Raw genomic sequence first — 19,802 nt, 5'->3', positions numbered from 1 at the left:
CCTGCTCCTCCCCAGCCTGCAAGTCGTGTCTCACCAAAGTCTGCCAGTCCCACCAGGGCTGCCAGGAAAATCAGGGCCATGTCAAGCTCTCCTCTTCACGGGGTGACCAGGGACCTTCCAGAATGAGCGAGCTGAAGCTTGCGGGTTCCTGCCTTCTCCTCCCTCTGCCAGCTCAAAGCAGCCTCCAAACCTCAGCCCAGAGGGTGGAGCAAAGCTCCCTCACTGCTGCTTCAGATAGGCTTCCTTGAGGCCCACACCTCTACCACAAGACGGCTCTCTGGAGAGATCTTGGGCTAGTGCTGAAAGCGCTCAGCAAAGGAATCCAACTGCAGGAATCCTTGCTGGGCCCCAGGCTCCCTAAATCCAGGGCCATGCCTTTTCAGCGCCGGAGGTTTGGTACTTGTACGGTTAAGCCACGTGCGCAGTTTACTTCCTCTGAAGTCCAGGCCGTGTTGCCAAAGGGACTGTAGGACCATAATGGACGGTTAAGGTAGGCTGTGGCCAGGCAAGAGGGACACAGAGGAGGCTCCTGCGGCCTTCCTTCTCTTTTGGCCCTCCTGAAGATCGCAACCTGCCCCACCATCATACAGCAAGGGACAAGCACCCCAATGATCTTCTCCTGCCATCCGGCACCCAGGCAGACCGAGGCACCCCCAGCCAGTTCTGGAAAGGACAGGAAAAGCAACCCTTGCGTGCCCCCGTGTCCACCCTGTCCCAAGGGAGAGTCTGGGTGGAGACAGGACCATGCACAGGCAAAAGCGCCTGGACTCAGCTGTCCGACACTCTGTCCCCAGGGCGTTTTTCTCTTCCTTCTCCCTTGGCCACAGAGGCGGCTGGCTCCTCAAGAGAAATGTCTCTGAAAAGAGCACTTGCTGCAGTGTTGTAGAAAAACTCTACTTGCAGCAATTTAGTTCAAACAGCCTTTATTCACACACGCGCGCGCACACACGCTGGCAGCTGCAAGGGAAGCATGTCCAGTGCACAGCTCAGACAGAGGACCGCCTGATTAGCATAAGTAGATGACTTCTATGCCTTTCTTCAGGGTGGTATGGTCACTATCTGACACTCTCTGACTGGCGACACATATAAAGTAAAGAACAGAGAGAATGGATTCTTCTACTAGAAAACTCCACAGCTTCTAGTCAGTTCTACCCAGTTTGAATTCCTGGCGAGCCAGGCAGGAGTGAAGGAGTTGATGCAAATTTGCGGAGTTCTTCTTTGTTCTACCTTAATACGGCAGTGATTAGGAAAACGGAGTCAGTCTTGCCACTATTGACTCTCTGTTACTTCCATAGCAGAAGTCACCCATGCAGGGACAGACACACTCCCTGAATCCGGTAGGGGGAGGACACCCCAGTATAACCTTCTCTTTTACAAACGATGCCTCTCTATCCAGAGCACAACTCCCAGAGGCGGCAGACAGACACAGCAGTTTGTGCAGCAGTTTGCGCAGAAGGCAAGAAGGCACCTTCGTTTCTCCTGGCAGTGTGTGCTTCCTCAGGTACGGTCAGGACACGCTGCAGAGCACGTTCCCCAGTGGTGGTTGGAGTTGCTACGTCACCTGTGTGTGAAGCTTCAACCCAGACAGACCCTCTGACAGCAGATGCAGCTCTTCAGCTGTCAAGCTGCAGGGAGTGCCTAGGGCCTCTCCGTGAGGCCTGGACTGACAGTCAGCTCTCCTGCAAGAAGGTGTGCTGCGGTTGATCAGTGGTATCGCCAGGTAAAGGAGTTACGGGAGGAAGTCAGTAGGCTGCGTAGCATCCAAGAAGGTGAGCAAGAGATAGAGAGGGTATTCTCGGAGACCGTGCAGCTCCAGGAGTCCCCACTCCCTACTGCAGCGGAGTTGCCAGAGGGCTCTGTACCGTGTGAAATGGTACCTCATAACACTGTTGAAGAAGGCTGGAAACTGGTCACTTCTCGTAGAAGGAGAAAGGCTCTCGCTCCTCCTCAAGACTTTGTTCCTTTGAGGAACAAGTTTAGCACCCTGCAGGCTGAGGAGGAGCTGGGCATTTCTTCAAGGGAAGCTACTGGCCTGACAGACCCCGTGCCAAGTGGGAACACCCGGAAGAAGCGGCGAGTGATTGTTGTGGGTGACTGCCTGCTGCAGGGGACAGAGGCACCTATCTGCCGACCTGACCTCTTGTCTGGAGAGGTTTGCTGCCTGCAATTCGGGGGCTCGAATAAGAGATGTCATGGAAAGAGTGCCAAGGCTTGTCCATGCAGCAGACTACTACCCTCTGCTGCTCTCCCATGTGGGCACTAACGACACCAAGGGCAAATTGGATACCATCAAACAGGATTTCCGAGCTCTGAGGACGGTGGTCAAGGGTCTGGGAGCCCAGGTCACTTTCTCCTCAGTCCTGCCTGTGAGGGGGAAGGACGGGAGGAGGAGTAGACGGGTTTTCCAGGTTGGGCAGCCTGGTAAGGAGGGCTTTAAACTAGGAAAGATGGGGGAAGGGCAGTGTTATAGAGACAGGGTAGTCAGTAAAACGCTGCTCAAGCCAGGATGCCTCCAGCAGGTGCATGCAGCCAGGGGAGTCAGCACAGGACATGCCTATGGAGGATCCTCTTGCACCTCTCCTGAGAAATCTGCATGCTCAGTTGCCTCTCTGAAATGCCTGTACACCAATGCACGCAGCATGGGGAATAAGCTGGAAGAATTAGAGATGTGTGTGCGGTCGCAGGGCCATGATCTTGTTGCAGTTGCAGAGACATGGTGGGATAGCTCACATGACTGGGATGCTGTCCTGGATGACTATGTGCTTTTTAGGCAAGACAGGCCAGGAAGGCGAGGTGGTGGAGTTGCCCTTTATGTGAGGGAGCAAGTAGAATGTGTGGAGCTCTGCCTCGGGGTGGCTGAAGAGCAAGTTGAGAGCCTAGGGGTAAGGATTAAAGGGCAGGCTAACATGGGGGGACACGGCGGTGGGGGTTTACTACAGGCCACCTGATGAGGAAGAAGTCGTCGAGGAGGCCTTCTACAGACAGCTGGAAGTAGCCTCACGCTCACAGGCCCTGGTTCTCATGGGGGACTTCAACCTCCCTGGCATCTGCTGGGAAGACAGCACAGCTAGGCACAAACGGTCCAGGAGGTTCCTGCAGAGGACTGATGATAACTTCTTGACCCAGGTGGTGGAGAAGCCAACAAGGAAAGGTGTGCTGCTGGACCTTGTACTAACAAACAAAGAAGGCCTGGTTGGAGGTGTGAAGGTTGGGAGCAGCCTTGGCTGCAGTGACCATGAGATGGTGGAGTTCTGGATCCTGCGAGGAGGGAGCAGGGCAGCAAGTACAATCGCAACGCTGGACTTCAGGAGAGCTAACTTGGGCCTCTTCAGGGACCTCCTTGGAAGAATCTCGTGGAGTAGGGCCTCTTCAGGGAAGTGGGGTCTGGGAGAGCCGGTTAACATTCAAGCATCACTTCCTCCAGGTTCAAGAGCAGTGCATCCCTCTGAGGAAGAAGTCGAGCAAAGTGGGCAGGGGACCTGCATGGATGAGCAAGGAGCTCCTGGCCTAACTCCAACAGAAGAAGGAAGTCTACCGAATGTGGAAAAGGGGACAGGCCACTTGGGAGGAATACAGGGATGTTGTCAGAGTATGCAGGGATGTGAGGAGGAAGGCTAAGGCCCACTTGGAATTAAATCTGGCAAGGGATGTCAAGGACAACAAGAAGGGCTGCTTCAAATACATCAGTAGCAAAAGGAAGACTAGGGAAAATGTGGGCCCGCTGCTGAATGGGGCGGGTGCCCTGGTGACAAAGGATACAGAGAAGGCAGAGTTGCTGAATGCCTTCTTTGCTTCCGTCTTCACTGCTAAGGCCAGCCCTCGGGAATTCCAGACCCTGGGGACAAGAGAGAAAGTCTGGAGAAAGGAAGACTCTCCCTTGGTTGAGGAGGATGGGGTTAGAGATCATTTGGGCAAGCCTGACATCTAGAAATCCATGGGCGCCCCGATGGGATGCGCCCACGAGTGCTGAGGGAGCTGGCGGATGTTGCTGCTAGGCCACTCTCCATCATCTTGGAAAGGTCAGCAGAGATTCACCAAAGGGAAATCATGCTTGACCAGTCGCATTGCCTTCTCTGATGGCCTGACTGGCGGGGTAGATGAAGGCAGAGCAGTGGATGTTGTCTGCCTGGACTTCAGCAAGGCTTTGGACACTGTCTCCCATCACATCCTCCTAGGTAAGCTCAGGAAGTGTGGGTTGGATGAGTGGCCAGGGAGGTGGAGGGAGAACTGGCTGGATGGCAGAGCTCGGAGGGTTGTGGTCAGTGGCGCAGAGTCTAGTTGGAGGCCTGTAGCTAGCGGTGTCCCCCAGGGGTCAGTGCTGGGTCCAGTCTTGTTCAACGTATTCACTGATGACCTGGGTGAAGGGACAGAGCGCGCCCTCAGCAAGTTTGCTGATGATAGTAAAGTGGGGGGAGTGGCTGGCACACCAGAAGGCTGTGGTGCCATTCAGAGGGACCTGGACAGGCTGGAGAGTTGGGCGGAGAGGAACCTCCTGAAGTTCGACAAAGGCAAGTGCAGGGTCCTGCACCTAGGCAGGAATAACCCCATGCAGCAGGACAGGCTGGGGGTTGACCTGCTGGAAAGCAGCTCTGCAGAGAGGGACCTGGGACAACAAGTTAAGCATGAGGCAGCAATGCGCCCTTGTGGCCAAGAAGGCCAACGGGATCCTGGGGGTGCATTAGGCAGAGTGTTGCCAGCAGGTGGAGGGAGGTGATCCTCTCCCTCTCCTCAGCCCTGGGGAGACCACATCTGGAGTACTGTGTCCATTTCTGGGCTCCCCAGTGCAAGAGAGACATGGCATTACTGGAGAGAGTGCAGCGGAGGGCTGTGAAGATGATGAGGGGACTGGAGCATCTCTCCTCTGAAGAAAGGCTGCAAGAGCTGGGCCTGTTGAGCCTGGAGAAGAGAAGACAGCTCCTCCTGAAGGTCATCACTAAGCATCTGGAGGACAAGAAGGTGATCAGGAGTAGTCAGCATGGATTCACCAAAGGGAAATCATGCTTGACCAATCTGATAGCCTTCTATGACGGAATGACTGGCTGGGTAGATGAGGGCAGAGCAGTGGATATTGTCTCCCTGGACTTCAGCAAGGCTTTGGACACTGTCTCCCATCACATCCTCCTAGGTAAGCTCAGGAAGTGTGGGTTGGATGAGTGGACGGTGAGGTGGCTTGAGAACTGGCTGGATGGCCGAGCTCAGAGGGTTGTGGTGAATGGCGCAGAGTCAAGTTGGAGGCCTGTGGCTAGTGGTGTCCCCCAGGGGTCAGTGCTGGGTCCAGTCTTGTTCAATATATTCATCAATGACCTGGAGGAAGGGACAGAGTGCACCCTCAGCAAGTTTGCTGAGGATACTAAACTGGGGGGAGAGGCTAACACACCAGAAGGCTGTGGTGCCATTCAGAGGGACCTGGACAGGCTGGAGAGTTGGGCGGAGAGGAACCTCCTGAAGTTCGACAAAGGCAAGTGCAAGGTCCTGCACCTAGGCAGGAATAATCCCATGCACCAGTACACGCTGGGGGTTGACCTGTTGGAAAGTAGCTCTGCTGAGAAGGACCTGGGAGTGCTGGTGGACAACAAGTTAAACATGAGCCAGCAGTGTGCCCTTGTGGCCAAGAAGGCAAATGGTATCCTGGGGTGCATTAGGCAGAGTGTTGCCAGCAGGTGGAGGGAGGTGATCCTGCCCCTCTCCTCAGCCCTGGTGAGGCCTCACCTGGAGTACTGCGTCCAGTTCTGGGCTCCCCAGTCCAAGAGAGACATGGCACTCCTGGAGAGAGTCCAGCGGAGGGCTACCAAGATGATTAGAGGGCTGGAGCATCTCTCCTATGAAGAAAGACTGCAAGAGCTGGGCCTGTTCAGCCTGGAGAAGAGAAGATTGAGAGGGGATCTCGTCAACGTGTACAAGTATCTGAAGGGGGAGTGTCAAGAGGATGAGGCCAGCCTCTTCTCCGTGGTGCCCAGCAACAGGACAAGAGGCAATGGGCAGAAACTGAACCACAGGAAGTTCCATCGGAACCTGAGAAAAACTTTCACTGTGAGGGTGACAGAGCATTGGAACAGGTTGCCCAGAGAGGTGGTGGAGTCTCCTTCCCTGGAGATATTCAAAAGCCGTCTGGATGTGATCCTGGGCAATATGCTCTAGGTGACCCTGCTTGAACAGGGAGGTTGGACTAGATGATCTCCAGAGGTCCCTTCCAACCTAAACGATTCTGTGATTCTGTAAGACTCAGAGGCAATCTCCTCAGTGTGTAGAACTGTCTGAAGGGAGGGTGTCGAGAGGATGGGGCCAGACTCTTCTCCGTGGTGCCCAGCGACAGGACAAGAGGCAACGGGCACAAACTGAAACACACGCAGTTCCAGCTGAACACGAGGAAAAACTTCTTTCCTGTGAGGGTGACAGAGCACGGGAACAGGTTGCCCAGAGAGGTAGTGGAGTCTCCTTGGCTGGAGATATTCAAAACCCGCCTGGACGCGATCCTCGGCAATATGCTCCAGATAACTCTGCTTGAGCAGGGGGATTGGACTAGATGATCTCGAGAGGTCCCTTCCATCCTTGGCCATTCTGTGATTTCTGGGATTTCTGTGATGCATGAGTGCCCGGAGAAGGATCGACGGATCTTTGTATGGCTGCCTGCAGGGACGAATAGGCAGAGAGAGGGGGGAAGGAGGAGGACTGAGGGGTTAGTGGTGAAGAGAGGCTGTGAGAAAGACCGCCAAGCCAAAGGAAAGACATTTTGTTGAAAGTACGTTCCTGCTGTTCTCACAGGCTGAAACCTCCCTCTGAAAAACCCTCCTTCCTAACTCTTAGAACCATGGCAGAGGAGAAAGGATGCTTGTGACCTCCCCGGGTGGCACATGGCCCTACTTGTCATCTCTGCCAGGTATCTCCAAGCCCTAGTGGCTAACAGCCTTGTCACTCTCAGCGTGTGAAGTGACCAGCACCTGCTGACCGCCATGTACTTATTCCTCCGGTAGCCTTTTCTCCTCGGAGATCGCTACATTGCTGTAGGCATAATGCTCCATTACAGCACTAGCCTGAGCAAGAAACGCTGCTTCCTGCTGGCCCTGGGAGCGTGGGTACTGGGTTTTGTGGTCACCTTCTCCCAGGTGGCTCTGCTGCTGCAGGTGCCTTTCTGCACTGAGAACATTGTTGACCATTTCAACTGTGATGCTGAGCCTCTCTTGTGACCTGTTCTGGAAGAAGTCTCATGGAGGCCTGTGGCTTCCTGGCGTGTGTCACCCTACCCCCCAGTGCCAGGGCTGCAGGTCTCTGTGGGGAAGAGGTGAGGCCTTGGTCTCTGAGCACGGCAAGAGATGCCCAGTGCCTGGAGCAATGCTGCTTGGAGCAATGCGCCTGGAGATGGGGGCTGTGCCCTGAACCATGGGCAGGAGGATCAGGAAGGAAATTTTGCCTAGGCCCTGGATGCCAGACTCCTAATTCGAGGCCACCATGGCATTCAAGAGTTCCTCCTCTGCACGCATGGGCGCTTGAGGGAGGCCCAACCTCTGCACCCATGGGCGCTTGAGGGAGGCCCAACCTTTTAATGGCTACCTTAAGCCAAGGGTGGAGGGCCAACAAGAAATGGTCAGGTATCATAGAAAAGAAAAGTTAAATAGCATTAATAGTGAAGCTGGGTGTCAAGGCACCACGGAGCAATCGTGGGGGTTTGCGAACCGGTCTCTGTCCTGGGGCTGCCCTGGCACATGAGGGTGGTGAGCCCACACGGAGTGGCAACAGTCCTTTCCTCTGCCCCTTCCCATGTTGTGGAATTCCCCCTGGCTATGATGACACAATGGAGGGGAGGGGAAGCTGAGTGGAGGCTGTGATCCATCCCCAAGGCTCTTCTGGCCTTCCCCACTCCCGTCATTCCTCGCCGACGTCTTCTGCCCAAGCCTCCTCCCCCAGCACAGCTCCCATTCCCAACAGCCCGTGGGGCCACTGACCTCGCAGGGCCAAGGGGGCGTTTTTGGGGCAGAGATGCAGCAAGGCAAGGATTGATGGCCACAGGCTCTGGCGTAGCCACAAAGGCCTTCCTCAGCTCCAAGGCACAGCGTTCAAAAGAGGCTCCTCTGCAGTGAGTCCCTCCCTCTCATTCCTCTGGGAGTGATGAAAGGTCCCCCCTTGAGCTCCCACCTTATCCCCCGCCCTGACCAATGCCTTTTTTCCAGGGGCAGCCTGGGAGAGGGTCCACAGAGGGAAAGAGCACACAGAGGCCAGTACACATTGATGAGAGGGGCAGGATCACCTCCCTCCACCTGCTGGCAACACTCTGCCTAATGCACCCCCAGGATCCCGTTGGCCTTCTTGGCCACAAGGGCGCATTGCTGCCTCATGCTTAACTTGTTGCCCACCAGCACTCCCAGGTCCCTCTCTGCAGAGCTGCTTTCCAGCAGGTCAACCCCCAGCCTGTCCTGCTGCATGGGGTTATTCCTGCCTAGGTGCGGGACCCTGCACTTGCCTTTGTCGAACTTCAGGAGGTTCCTCTCCGCCCAACTCTCCAGCCTGTCCAGGTCCCTCTGAATGGCACCACAGCCTTCTGGTGTGCCAGCCACTCCCCCCACTTTACTATCATCAGCAAACTTGCTGAGGGCGCGCTCTGTCCCTTCACCCAGGTCATCAGTGAATACGTTGAACAAGACTGGACCCAGCACTGACCCCTGGGGGACACCGCTAGCTACAGGCCTCCAACTAGACTCTGCGCCACTGACCACAACCCTCCGAGCTCTGCCATCCAGCCAGTTCTCCCTCCACCTCCCTGGCCACTCATCCAACCCACACTTCCTGAGCTTGCCTAGGGGGATGTGATGGGAGACAGTGTCCAAAGCCTTGCTGAAGTCCAGGCAGACAACATCCACTGCTCTGCCTTCATCTACCCCGCCAGTCAGGCCATCAGAGAAGGCAATGCGACTGGTCAAGCATGATTTCCCTTTGGTGAATCTCTGCTGACTACTCCTGATCACCTTCTTGTCCTCCACATGCTTAGTGAGGACCTCCACAATGAGCTGTTCCATCACCTTTCCCGGGATGGAGGGGAGGCTGAGAGGCCTGTAGTTTCCTGGCTCCTCCTTCTTGCCCTTTGGGAAGACTGGGGTGACACTGGCTTTCTCCCAGGCCTCAGGCACCTCTCCTGCTCTCCAGGACCTTTCCAAGATCATGGAGAGTGGCCTAGCAGCAACATCCGCCAGCTCCCTCAGCACTCGTGGGCGCATCCCATCGGGGCGCCCATGGATTTCTAGATGTCAGGCTTGCCCAAATGATCTCTAACCCCATCCTCCTCAACCAAGGGAGAGTCTTCCTTTCTCCAGACTTTCTCTCTTGTCCCCAGGGTCTGGAATTCCCGAGGGCTGGCCTTAGCAGTGAAGACGGAAGCAAAGAAGGCATTCAGCAACTCTACCTTCTCTGTATCCTTGTCTCCAGGGCACCCACCCCATTCAGCAGCGGGCCCACATTTTCCCTAGTCTTCCTTTTGCTACTGATGTATTTGAAGCAGCCCTTCTTGTTGTCCTTGACATCCCTTGCCAGATTTAATTCCAAGTGGGCCTTAGCCTTCCTCCTCACATCCCTGCATACTCTGACCTGTGTCTCCAGTCCTGATGCATGCTGGCGTATCTCCAGCCACAACCAAGCTCTGGAGCCCCATCACCATTGTCCCGCTGGGACAGCACCAGGACCCAGCAGTCCTGAAATGCACAAGTAGGATGCTTTGCTGCCGGCTGAAAGTCTGCGTGCCCTCGCCCAGCTCCTTCCTGCTGGACAGCCTGGGGAGGGCAGCTTCCATCCCTTTGCTCCGCTGCATGTGCCCAAGGGGATTTAGCAGAGGTGTCACCGTGGAGTAGAAGACAGCGACTGTGCTGTCCAAGGGGTGCTGGCACTCTGGCTTCAGGCAGATGAAGACCAGAGGCATGCAATAGGTGGTCACCACGGTGAGGTGGACCGTGCAGGTGCACGAGAGAAGGCACGGCATCTGCTTAGGGCAGAGCAGATCTCCAGCATAGCTGTGATGATGCCCAGGTGGCAGGTGATGGTGAGGCTGAAGCAGGTCATCACCAAGATCCCCACATGCAGGAAGGTCACCCTCTCATTAAGGGTGCTGTCCCCTCAGGCCAGCCTCAGCACGGTTGCGGTGTCACAGAAGATGTAGCCCACCCAGTGCTTTTGGCCATCGGGGAGGTGGAAAGTGAGGTTAGTTTGGAGGGTGGAGGGCAGGCAGCCACCAGCCAGGTCCCTGCTGCCAGGCACACACAGGCCCTGCAGTCCATGAGGGCTCCACACCACAGTCGCTGGCAGGTGGCTAGGACTCAGTGAAAGGCCTTCACCAGGTAGAAGAAGCACTCGGTGCAGCCCAGGAAATGGAAGAGGCAGCCCGGAGACACACAGTCCCTGAAAGACATGAGCCCCTGGTCCCCTGCCATGAGGCTGGCAATGGCTGTAGGCACCACCATGCAAGAGGGGGCCATGTGCAGCCCTATATCAAAGAGCCCAGTCCCAGCTTCTGGAACAACCACAGGAATGCTTTGCTTCAATAAAGGACCCCTCCGACTCCGGTGGTGGTCAAGTAGAGCTCACTGGGGCATCCAGCATACACTGATACCCTTGCTACTTCTAAAACCCCACATTGCAATATAGTCTGTTCTCTATGAGCGATCAGTTACTGACAACATGCATTTACTCCTGACACGGGGATTACTCCTTGAGTCGTGCAGCAGACCCAGAAAGGGGACTATCTAGGTCGAGCTCCCCGTGCCCTTAGGCAGGAAAATTCTCCAGGTTATTTTTAATCCTAAAGGCATCTAAGAGCCCAGCTGGGGTGCTTCAGGCAGGACCGGCATCCCTTCTGACAGAGTGAAACTGAAACCACAGCTTGGAAAGGTCTGCACCTTCACTGTGGCACTGTGCACCTTCACTCTAGAGTTCGGGCAGAGAAAACGAGGTGGCTGCTCTAAGCACCAGGACGCCACAACAGTGTCTCACAACAGGCTCTCCTGCGTCCCAGGCAGCCGAGATGGGATTTCACAAGCACTGCGTTCTTCAAGGTCTGCCACGCGCAGGACAGGAACGGCGCAGCCCTTTTCTGCTCCTCACCCTGCCACGCTCTTCCCCATGGATCTCCAGAGCCGGCAGAGAAATCTCGCCAGCTGCGCCCACCCTGCCTGGCTGAGGCCTGTCCCCGAGCACAGGGGAGCTCCCCAAGCAGTGCAGTAAAACCTGCGGTGTGTTCGGAAGTTTGGAAGAGTTTTGGAATGGGACTGCAAGACTTGGATGAGATCTGGCGCGATTCCTTCCAGGCCTGGTGCTGTGCAGGGAGATCAGATCAGAAGAGCCCACGCACTCTCTGTGCAGCCCAGGGCAAGTGCGGTCCCATCCTGGGGTGTACAGAGGGAGAACCCTTCCATGGCAGATGCTCCTTCACCAACTTCTCCTTCCTGTGAGGCCACTGACACCTGCCCCTTTCCGAAAGCGGATCTTGGCCTGCAGATCCCTGGGTGCGCAGGGCACAATAGTGCTGCTAGGGGACAGCTGAGGGCCCCTTGCCCAGAGCTTGGCCTGGCCTAGAGGCACCCCCACCCTCCCTCCCTTTCCCGCCCCAGGTTTTTGCACAGCTCAGGAAGCTTCCTGCGCCAGGGTGTCTTGCACAGCACAGAGGTACAGGGCAGCGTCGGAGACCTTGACTTCCTCCAGTCGCAGGAGGCTGTATTTCCCCGTGGTGTTCAGCCATGTGGTGAATCGGCCACTCTCCCTGGGGCCAGCTGCTGCCTGATATGAGACCAGCTGGGGGGCTTGGCCTCTCCTCTGCTGGTACCAAGAGGTACCAGCATTAGAGGTTGAGGTCTGATAGGTGCAGGTAGTCTGGAAGGTGCCCCTCTCCTGCACTGTGACTGGTCCCTCTTGCTGTGTGACGGTGGTCTGGCCCATGGCATCTGGAAGAAAGCAAGAGTCAGGGACTGTGCAGGGAAAAGGCTTCAGGATGCAACCCCCCCAGGGAAGAAGGCTCCCTCTCCCTTGCTCTGCAGCAAGGTAGTGAGTAGTGGTTTGGGGCAGGAGCTTGGCGTTTTTGGCTCAGTGTTGATCCCGCGCCGTGATAATCCCACCACCTCCTGCCAGGATGCCCCTGGAAGAGAGCTTTGCTGTGCCCCTGCTCCCAGCTCCACGCTCTCCTGTCTTGCCAGGCCCTTGTGTGCCAGGGCCAGAACACCTGGAGTGCGGTGAGGGCTCCGGGGAGGTGCTACAAAAAGTTCCATCCTGCCCTCCCTCACGTGCCACCTCGCGTGTCTCCCCAGTAGTGGGAAATGAGGAAAAAGGAAGCCCTGGCTGTGTTGTCATGCATGGAAAAAAAGGGGGTGGCCAGGGCATGCTGCATTACATGTGCCAGCCAGGTGACAGACTGGGACACCCGAGTAATGTCAGTGGGATGAGAGCTTTCCAGCACCAGAGCTGCATCAGCTCTGGAAAATCCTGTATATCTGGGTTGCAAGGCAGTAATTTGGGGCTGCAGACAGCAGAGAGCTTCTGCAAGGACTCGTCTGCAAAACACCGGGCCCGGATGGATCAGAAAACAGAGGCAGGGAGACATGGATGGCTGGGGAGAGAAAAGCTGGAGAAGGCGGTCTTAGACGGTCCGGGGATGAGGGGTTCCTTTGCTGTCTTATCTTTTCTTGTCCAGCAGTAACAGCATCTTCAGAAAACAGGTGCAAAAACACCCATGCGATCTGCTATTTCCCAACATTTGTCCTGTTTTCCAGAGCAGATCCCTTCAGAGACCTGGTGAGGAGGTGAGGGTGTCCTGAGGAGAAAGAGGAACTATGGCAAGAGTAGAAGGCAGTGCTTACCGAGCGATTTCCCCAGGAGGGCAGCGAGGACCAGGTACCCGAGGTACATGCTGAGAGCGACCCTCCTGTTTGTGTGTGAGAGAGTCAGAAAAGCACCTCCCAGCCTTGAGAGAGCTGAGCTGCCGGAAATGACTCTGTGGGGGGAGCAAAGCAGGAAAGAAGGAAGAGAAACGGTTTGTTCTTATCATGCCTGAAACGTGCTGTCTGCAGTTCTCCCTCTTCTGGCAGCGACACCTCTTCTGGTGTTGCAGCTCCGGCAACAGCCTGCTGAATGTCTTCACGATGCAGGCAACCTGGGGGCTCTGGGTGCCCCATGGTAGGAAGGGGCTGCTCCTGGCCTGATGTCCCCGTGGAGTCCTCACCTCCCCAGACAGAAATGCACACCACTGCTTGGTCCTTTGGGGATTTCAGGGGTTTTCCCCACGGGGGTTTCTCGCCTTCCTCAGGGTCTGCAGCTCTCTGGAGATGGTGCTGTTTCTTCTGGGCACAGATGTCGCCATCATTTCTACCACTCTACCCTTTCCTTCCTCTGCTGCCTGGGAACAACACCTCTGCCTGGAATCCCCAGAGATAATTGGGACCCTGCACTTCTGGGAGGGATGAGTAGTTCTGGGAGGCGAGTGAGGGGAAGCGCAGAGCTGCAGTGGGAGTGCCAGAGTGGACCTGGGAAGGCAAGTGTAGGCAAGCTAGAGAAGTTGGCAGTGTGGACTTGCGTTTGTGCAGACAGTGACCGCATGTCCTTGCTTAGGATGCAGTGGAGAGGAGAGCTTAGCGGTAGGGCTGAGATTTCTGTGGCAAGGACGTCTAGAGAGATGATGGCCTCGTGTCTAAAGCACGCCCACCATGCTTGGAGGTGCAATCATTGCTCTGTCCCAGGCTCCCTAGCAGCTGCCCAAGAGCTGAACACTCAAGGCCAGGGCCAGCATTCAGGTAGGAGCCTAACGGACAGCTCATGCAGGCTGCGAACAGTCAAAAGGACACGAAGGAGGCTGCTGAGGACCCCCATCTCTTTGTCCCTCCTAGAAATAGCAACCAGACAAGCCATCCCCCAGCAAGGGAGAAGTGTCCCTGGTGTCTCCTGTCCTCTAGCACCCAGCCAGACACAGGGGCCTGCACCTACCTCTGCAGGAGATGGAGAAGGGATCCTTGCACCTACCCATGCCCACCCTGGCCCTCCAGACTGTCTGGACGTAGGTAGGACCAGGCACAGACAGAAGTGCCTCGACCCAGGTGTCCAGCTCAATATCCCCACGGGGGGTTTTCTTTCCCTCCTCTCCCTCGCAGAGGAGGCTCCTCAAGGGAAACGTCTCTGTGAAGGGCACTTGCTGCAGGAGCTCCTCACACAGAGATGGAAACACTCCCTCCCACTGGCAGGGGGAAGAGATCCCAAGCGGAGCCCTGTTTTTTGCAGAGAGTCTCTCTCTTCACTTGCCCGCATACACAGCCTCCCACTGCTTGTGCCACCCTGTCTCAGGCCCTCACTACCTAGGCAAGCACAAGGGCTACCCACTCTTAATCTCTTCCCATGAATGCCTCCAACAAGGATCCTTCATCAGTTCTCACGCGGGGCCTTTTGCTAAAACGGTAAGCAGGAGCTGCAGAAGGCAGGGTTTCAGCACAGCCACTCTCATTCACAGCCCTCCTCTCCTACGGACTTCAGCTGAGGCCTGTTCAGCTGAGGCCACGGAGGGGTGGTGAGCTGCGCTCTGCTCTCCCAAGCCTGTAAACCTGCCAGCAGTTCCCTGATAGGCGGTTACAAAGGCCAGCTGACACAGGGGAGAGGGCTGAACCTCTTCTCTCTGCCTCTGAGGCTCATGAAATGTGAGCTGCTGGAGGCGCAGGGAGTTTCCCAGGGGCAGCCGGTGCCCGGGACTCTCCTCTCAGAGGAGGAGGCTGCCCAGACGCTGTGCCCATGCCCCTGCCCCCGCCCCTGCCCCACAGGCCCGGCCAAGGCAGAGGCAGCACCGGGGACTGGCGGGGGCAGGGAGCGAAATGCGGGTGGGGGAGCGGGAGCCGTGGGGAGGCGGCGAGAGGGACAAAGGGGCCGGCAGGAGCGGGAGAGCCCCTAGCGGAGCGGGAGCGACGTGGGGAGTCGCCACTCACCCACGGCCGGGCCGAGCTGAGACAGCGGCAGGGCCGAGGCAGGCCCTGTGGCCACGTCCCGGCATTGCTCGCCCCTCTCTGCCCGTGCCCCGGAAAGGCCGAGGCATAGCTGGGCTGGGCTGGGGCAGGCCGCGGGAGGGTCGGCGAGGGGCAGGGAGCCCGTCCTGCAGGCTGGTGGACGGGCTGGGACCTTCCTGGTGGTGGCGAGAAAGGCCCTGCATCCCTGGGTCCCGAGACCTGGCTCCAGGGCTGCGAGGCCGGGTCGGGCTGCAGGGCACTTTGGCCGGGGCGACGGGGCCGGGCGCTGCTAGCGGAGGGGGAGGCAGGGGCTCCCAGCACTCAGGCCGCTCCTGCGGCAGCTGTGCCCGGGCAGCAGCTCGGCCCGGCGGGCTTGCCGGCGCCCTATTTCCCCGGGGGAGCCAGCGGGGCAGCGCATGAGTGGGCGGCACTGCCGCTCCCGGGCCAGGCGGGGACGCACAGGCAGCGGCTCTGGCACCGTGACCACTACACCAACGGCTCCGCCCCTCGTGGTCGAGCGGCACTTCCCTCTGCCCACCCGTGCCTCCGGCCCGGCGCCCTCCGGCTCCTCTGCTCCTGGCTCCAGCGCCCCCCGCCCCCCGCACAACGTGCTGCCCCGCTCCCGGCCGCAGCGCTGTCCACTGTGCCGAGAGCAGACAGGGGCCCGGGCACGCACAGCGTCCCGCCGCTTCGCCGCAGCGGGGCGGGGCGCGGCGGGCCAGGTTGGGGTTCGTGCACAGCGACAGCGGCGGCTGCCAGGCTCTCGCCGCGTCTCCCAGGGCGCACTAATACAGCGTGGCGTCCTGCCGCTGCGCCCGGGCGAGGCGCAGGGCGCCACAGAGGCGCTCGGCGGCCGTGAGCGCGGGGCCCGCCTCTGACACCCGTTGCTATCAGCTGCGGCCATCGGTGCGGGCGCTGCCGCGACCAGGAGGAAGTTTGGCGCCCCTGCCCGTTGGCGTGTGAGCAGGCGGGGATGGTGCGGGTGCCGGCGGCCTCGCTGGCCTCTGCCGACGGCTCCTGCTGCACCGGGGCTCCCTGCTGCCGCAGCCCCTGCCGAGAGAGAGAGAGAGGGGAGAAGAAAGTCACGTCGGCAAGCGCTTTCCTGCCCACAAAGGAGGGGTGCGGGGGGTGGGCTGAAAGGAAGGCTGAAGAGAGGAAGGCTCGCAACGAGGAAGGGCTGTAGTGGGGCGGGCACAGCTGCCTCGGTAGGTGCAGGCAGCGCGGAGGAGCAAGGGAGACGTGAGAGCTGGCTGCTCGACAGCATGGCCGGGGAGAGGAGGTGTGCGAAGGAGCCGTTGGGCCAGAGGCGAGAGTGGGGCAGGGGGAGGGGGAGCCGGCCGTCCTGGAGTTTCTTAGCCTAGAAGGTAGAAATATATAAGTTTTACAGGGCAGCAGATACAGTACCAACTGCAACACTGATGAATAAATGCAGGACAATTTGCTTTTGAAGGAATGTTTCCTGCAGAAGAAACAAGGAGTTTCCAGGCCCAAGCAACGCTCTGGACAGCCCTGGGGCTTTCCTGGTGGGAGGCAGGATTTGGGGCCTATGCTGGGGCAGGGCAGCTGCACCAGAGCAGCTGGTGCTTTGCAGCAAAGGCAAAGTGCGTTTGTATGTCCTGGGCTGCCTTGCAATGCTGCAAACACTGGGTGCCATGCGAGCCTCGGTTGATCCTGTTTTTTTGCCTGGCCCATTTCTCTTGCTTGCCTTTGGCCCCACAAATAAAAGATGCCCACACATGGTAAAGAAAGCAAGCTGCTTCTCTGGGGAGAGCGTAACAGTGAGGTGAACTTGCAGCACAAGGCCAGGGAGGGCTGTGCTGGACCGGGGAAAGCTAGTGTCCAGGTAGGGGAAGATTCTAGGAGTGCCTCGGGCTGTGCACCACACTCAGGGGTGCTCCGTGTGTAGAGTACGGAGCATTTGGGAGCGTGCTAAAAATAGAGCCATGCCCTGCAGGAGGCCCCCACCTCTGCTATGGTCTCCAAGAGCAGAGCAGAGCAGAGATCAAGGCCACAGAGCAAACGGATTAGCTGGAAACTGCTGGTCAGGTGGTCCGCAGACACCTCTGAAATACCCGCCTGCCCTCCACACAGGGACACGGAGCCCCCACCCTGCTCCTGCCTCTGCCCCTGTCCCTGCCTTGCAGCTGACCGTGACCCTACCCCTGCCCTGCTCTGGCCTTCTGCCCTGCTCAGCAAGGCCGGGGCAGGCAGCAACAGGGAGTCCCCCATGAAGCGGCCCTGCCTGCCCCAAGGTCAGCCTTGCAGCATGAAGAGCATCTCCCCCAGCACCGTCTCCACCACCTGGGCTGGGAGACCATAACCACGCCCACACGGCCATGGCCCAAAGCAGGCCCAAAGCACTGAGCCAGTGGGGCCACCTCAGGCACAGCGCCATGGCCTGGGCAAGCCCCCGGGGACCCAGGCTGTCCAGTAGCGCTGCTCCTGACTGATATCCCCACCCCAGGAATGCCTGGAGGACCCTGCAGAGGCAGACAGAGCACGGTCAAGTCCGGCCAATGGGCGGGGCGAGAAGGGCTGAGGGTGCCAAAAACAAAGCAGGGATCCTGCCCTGCCTGGGATCTTATGGCCATGCCACAGCACAGGGTCACCTGGGACAAGCATACAGCAAGCAACAGCTCTCTGCATGTGACCCAGCAGTTTCCTGGGAATAGAGAGAAGCCTCCACGCTCTGCATGTCCTCACCTGGAGAGAGGGAGAAGATGCCACAGCTGCAGGCACCGAGAAGGCTGTTGTTCTGGGTGTTCTCCAGGACTGGCCTCACTTTGCTGCCGGGAGGCAGAGGCTCTCATTGCACACAGGGCTGGAAGCGCTACTCTGAAACCCGCCAGTGTGGATGTGTCTATTGAGGCGGTAGGGCCAGCAGTGGCCCTGCTGCTGGTCGTGGAGCCCTATGGAGAGGTTCCTCCTCTGCCAGGAATATATAGGCTCAGGACAGAGCGGACAGTCTAGGCCAGTGTGGCGTGACACCTTCTCCTCTTCCTGCCTCCCCTCCTGAGCAAATATCTGGGAGAGTGGGAAGCCCCACAGTCAGGCTGAGAGCAGGGCATGGCAGAGGCCCTTCAGGCAACACCGTCCCACTGCTCCCAGGGTGCCGAGCGCCTCCAAGCCTGGACAACTGCAGGTGGGATTGGGCTACGAGGAGGCCATAACCAAGGCAGTTGATGGGGAAGGTAGCTCCTTGCAGTGATGGAAAGCATGCAGAGATGTATAGGCACAAGCCAACAGGCACTCAAAGACACATGCATGCACGCACATGCATAAGAACCCATAGGCCTGCATGCAGTCCATCACACCTTCTAGTACACAAACACAGTCCCACAAACACTAGTGCATAAGATCACACGGCAGGGGAGGGAGGGAATGCCAAGAGGACCTCCCAGAGGAGGAACTGAGGAAAGAGGACTGGAGTGCTGTGTGCAGGACAAGGCCCCAGACAAGCTGACAGCACTCTTTGACGACTCTGAGGGACTGCCTGCCCCAGAGAGAGGAGGAAGACCAACAGGTCGGCAGATTTCTCCTGAGAGCTGCATTAGGAAGAAGAGACATGAAACCCAGCAGTGCAGCTCGCCTGCCTGCGCAGGTGAGCATTAGTGGCCACTGGAGGGAGCTGGGAGGGAGGAGGAGAGAAGGATGTGTCACGTCCTCACACACAGGAGGCCTTGGGCATCCATCCAGGGACTGCAGGGTGAGGAGCAACTGCACCCCTTCCTGAGAATGGGACTACAAACAAGGCCACGGGAGTGTCCCAGGGTGCGACATTCCCAGGGAGAGGAATGTCACAGCCCTTTTCTGCTCCTCGCCCTGTCAAAATCTCCCTGCCCTACAAGGACTGCTGAAAGGAGGGTGCTTGTCAGCCCCTACAGGAGGCACCAGTGGCAGGGACTATTGTTCAGTCAGAGCCCTGACTGAATGAGCCCTGATGATCCGGCACTCCTGGTTTCAGCCTCTAGAAAGGTCTGGGTGAATAAGTCTCTGCTGCAAGAGCTGCTTTCACGCTAATGCCCTCCTGTGGTCAGCCTGCACTGAGGTGGAGTGGGGTGGTGGGCGGCGAAGGCTGTCCCAGGGGCTGTCAAGCACACCAGGAAGCCTTGGTCCATGTCCTTTGCTCCTCCCCACCTCAAGGATTTTCCCCTTTCCAGGGGCCAGGGCTCCAAGTCCCAGGGAAGAAGATTTGTGCTGGCACCCTTATGTTCTCAAGACGTGCATCCTGCCCTTGATTTGGGAAGAAGCCCTGTGCAGCGAGGGAAGAAGTTTTGGGCGCGGGACTGCAAGACTCAAGGGAGTCTCCTACCAGTTCCTTCCGGTCCTTGGTGCTGTACAGACAAGACACATCAGAGCAGCCCACATGCTCTCTCTACAGCTCACAGCAAGCATAGTCCCATCCTGGGGTGTAGGGGGACAACAGAGGCTCTTTCACCAGCTGCTTCTTCCTGTGAGGCCATTGACACCAGTCCCTTTCAGAACGAGGATCTTGGCCTGCAGATCCCTGGGTATGGAGGGAAAAGAGCGGTACCAAGGGAGAGCTGAGGGCTCCTGCCTCAGAGCTTGGCCTGGCCTAGAGGCACCCCTGCCCCCTTTCCCGCCCCAGGTTTTTGCACAGCTCAGGAAGCTTCCTGCGCCAGGGTGTCTTGCACAGCACAGAGGTACAGGGCAGCGTCGGAGACCTTGACTTCCTCCAGTCGCAGGAGGCTGTATTTCCCCGTGGTGTTCAGCCATGTGGTGAATCGGCCACTCTCCCTGGGGCCAGCTGCTGCCTGATTTGAGACCAGCTGGGGGGCTTGGCCTCTCCTCTGCTGGTACCAGAGCAAGTTATTAAAATTAGAGGTCTGATAGGTG

The 19,802-nt window shown here is 57.9% G+C and overlaps 1 long non-coding RNA gene and 1 gene segment (V, D, J or C); both read right to left on the bottom strand.

The window, feature by feature from the left end:
- Positions 1–9,573: 9,573 nt before the first annotated feature.
- On the bottom strand, positions 9,574–14,159 carry LOC138062209 (T cell receptor alpha variable 1-2-like). The segment is given in 2 exon segments: positions 9,574–11,915; positions 12,825–14,159. Coding segments are annotated over 2 exon segments (366 nt in total).
- A 519-nt stretch (positions 14,160–14,678) lies between these two features.
- On the bottom strand, positions 14,679–19,571 carry LOC138062210 (uncharacterized). The gene is made up of 2 exons (XR_011136300.1): positions 17,649–19,571; positions 14,679–15,995 (listed from the first exon to the last, which is right to left on the bottom strand). It is a non-coding gene; the product is annotated as an uncharacterized lncRNA (long non-coding RNA).
- Positions 19,572–19,802: the final 231 nt, after the last annotated feature.

This window comes from Struthio camelus, chromosome 25 (genome assembly GCF_040807025.1).
Source record: "Struthio camelus isolate bStrCam1 chromosome 25, bStrCam1.hap1, whole genome shotgun sequence".
Classification (NCBI taxonomy): Eukaryota; Metazoa; Chordata; class Aves; order Struthioniformes; family Struthionidae; genus Struthio; species Struthio camelus.
This window is presented reverse-complemented; position numbering and strand designations above follow the sequence as displayed.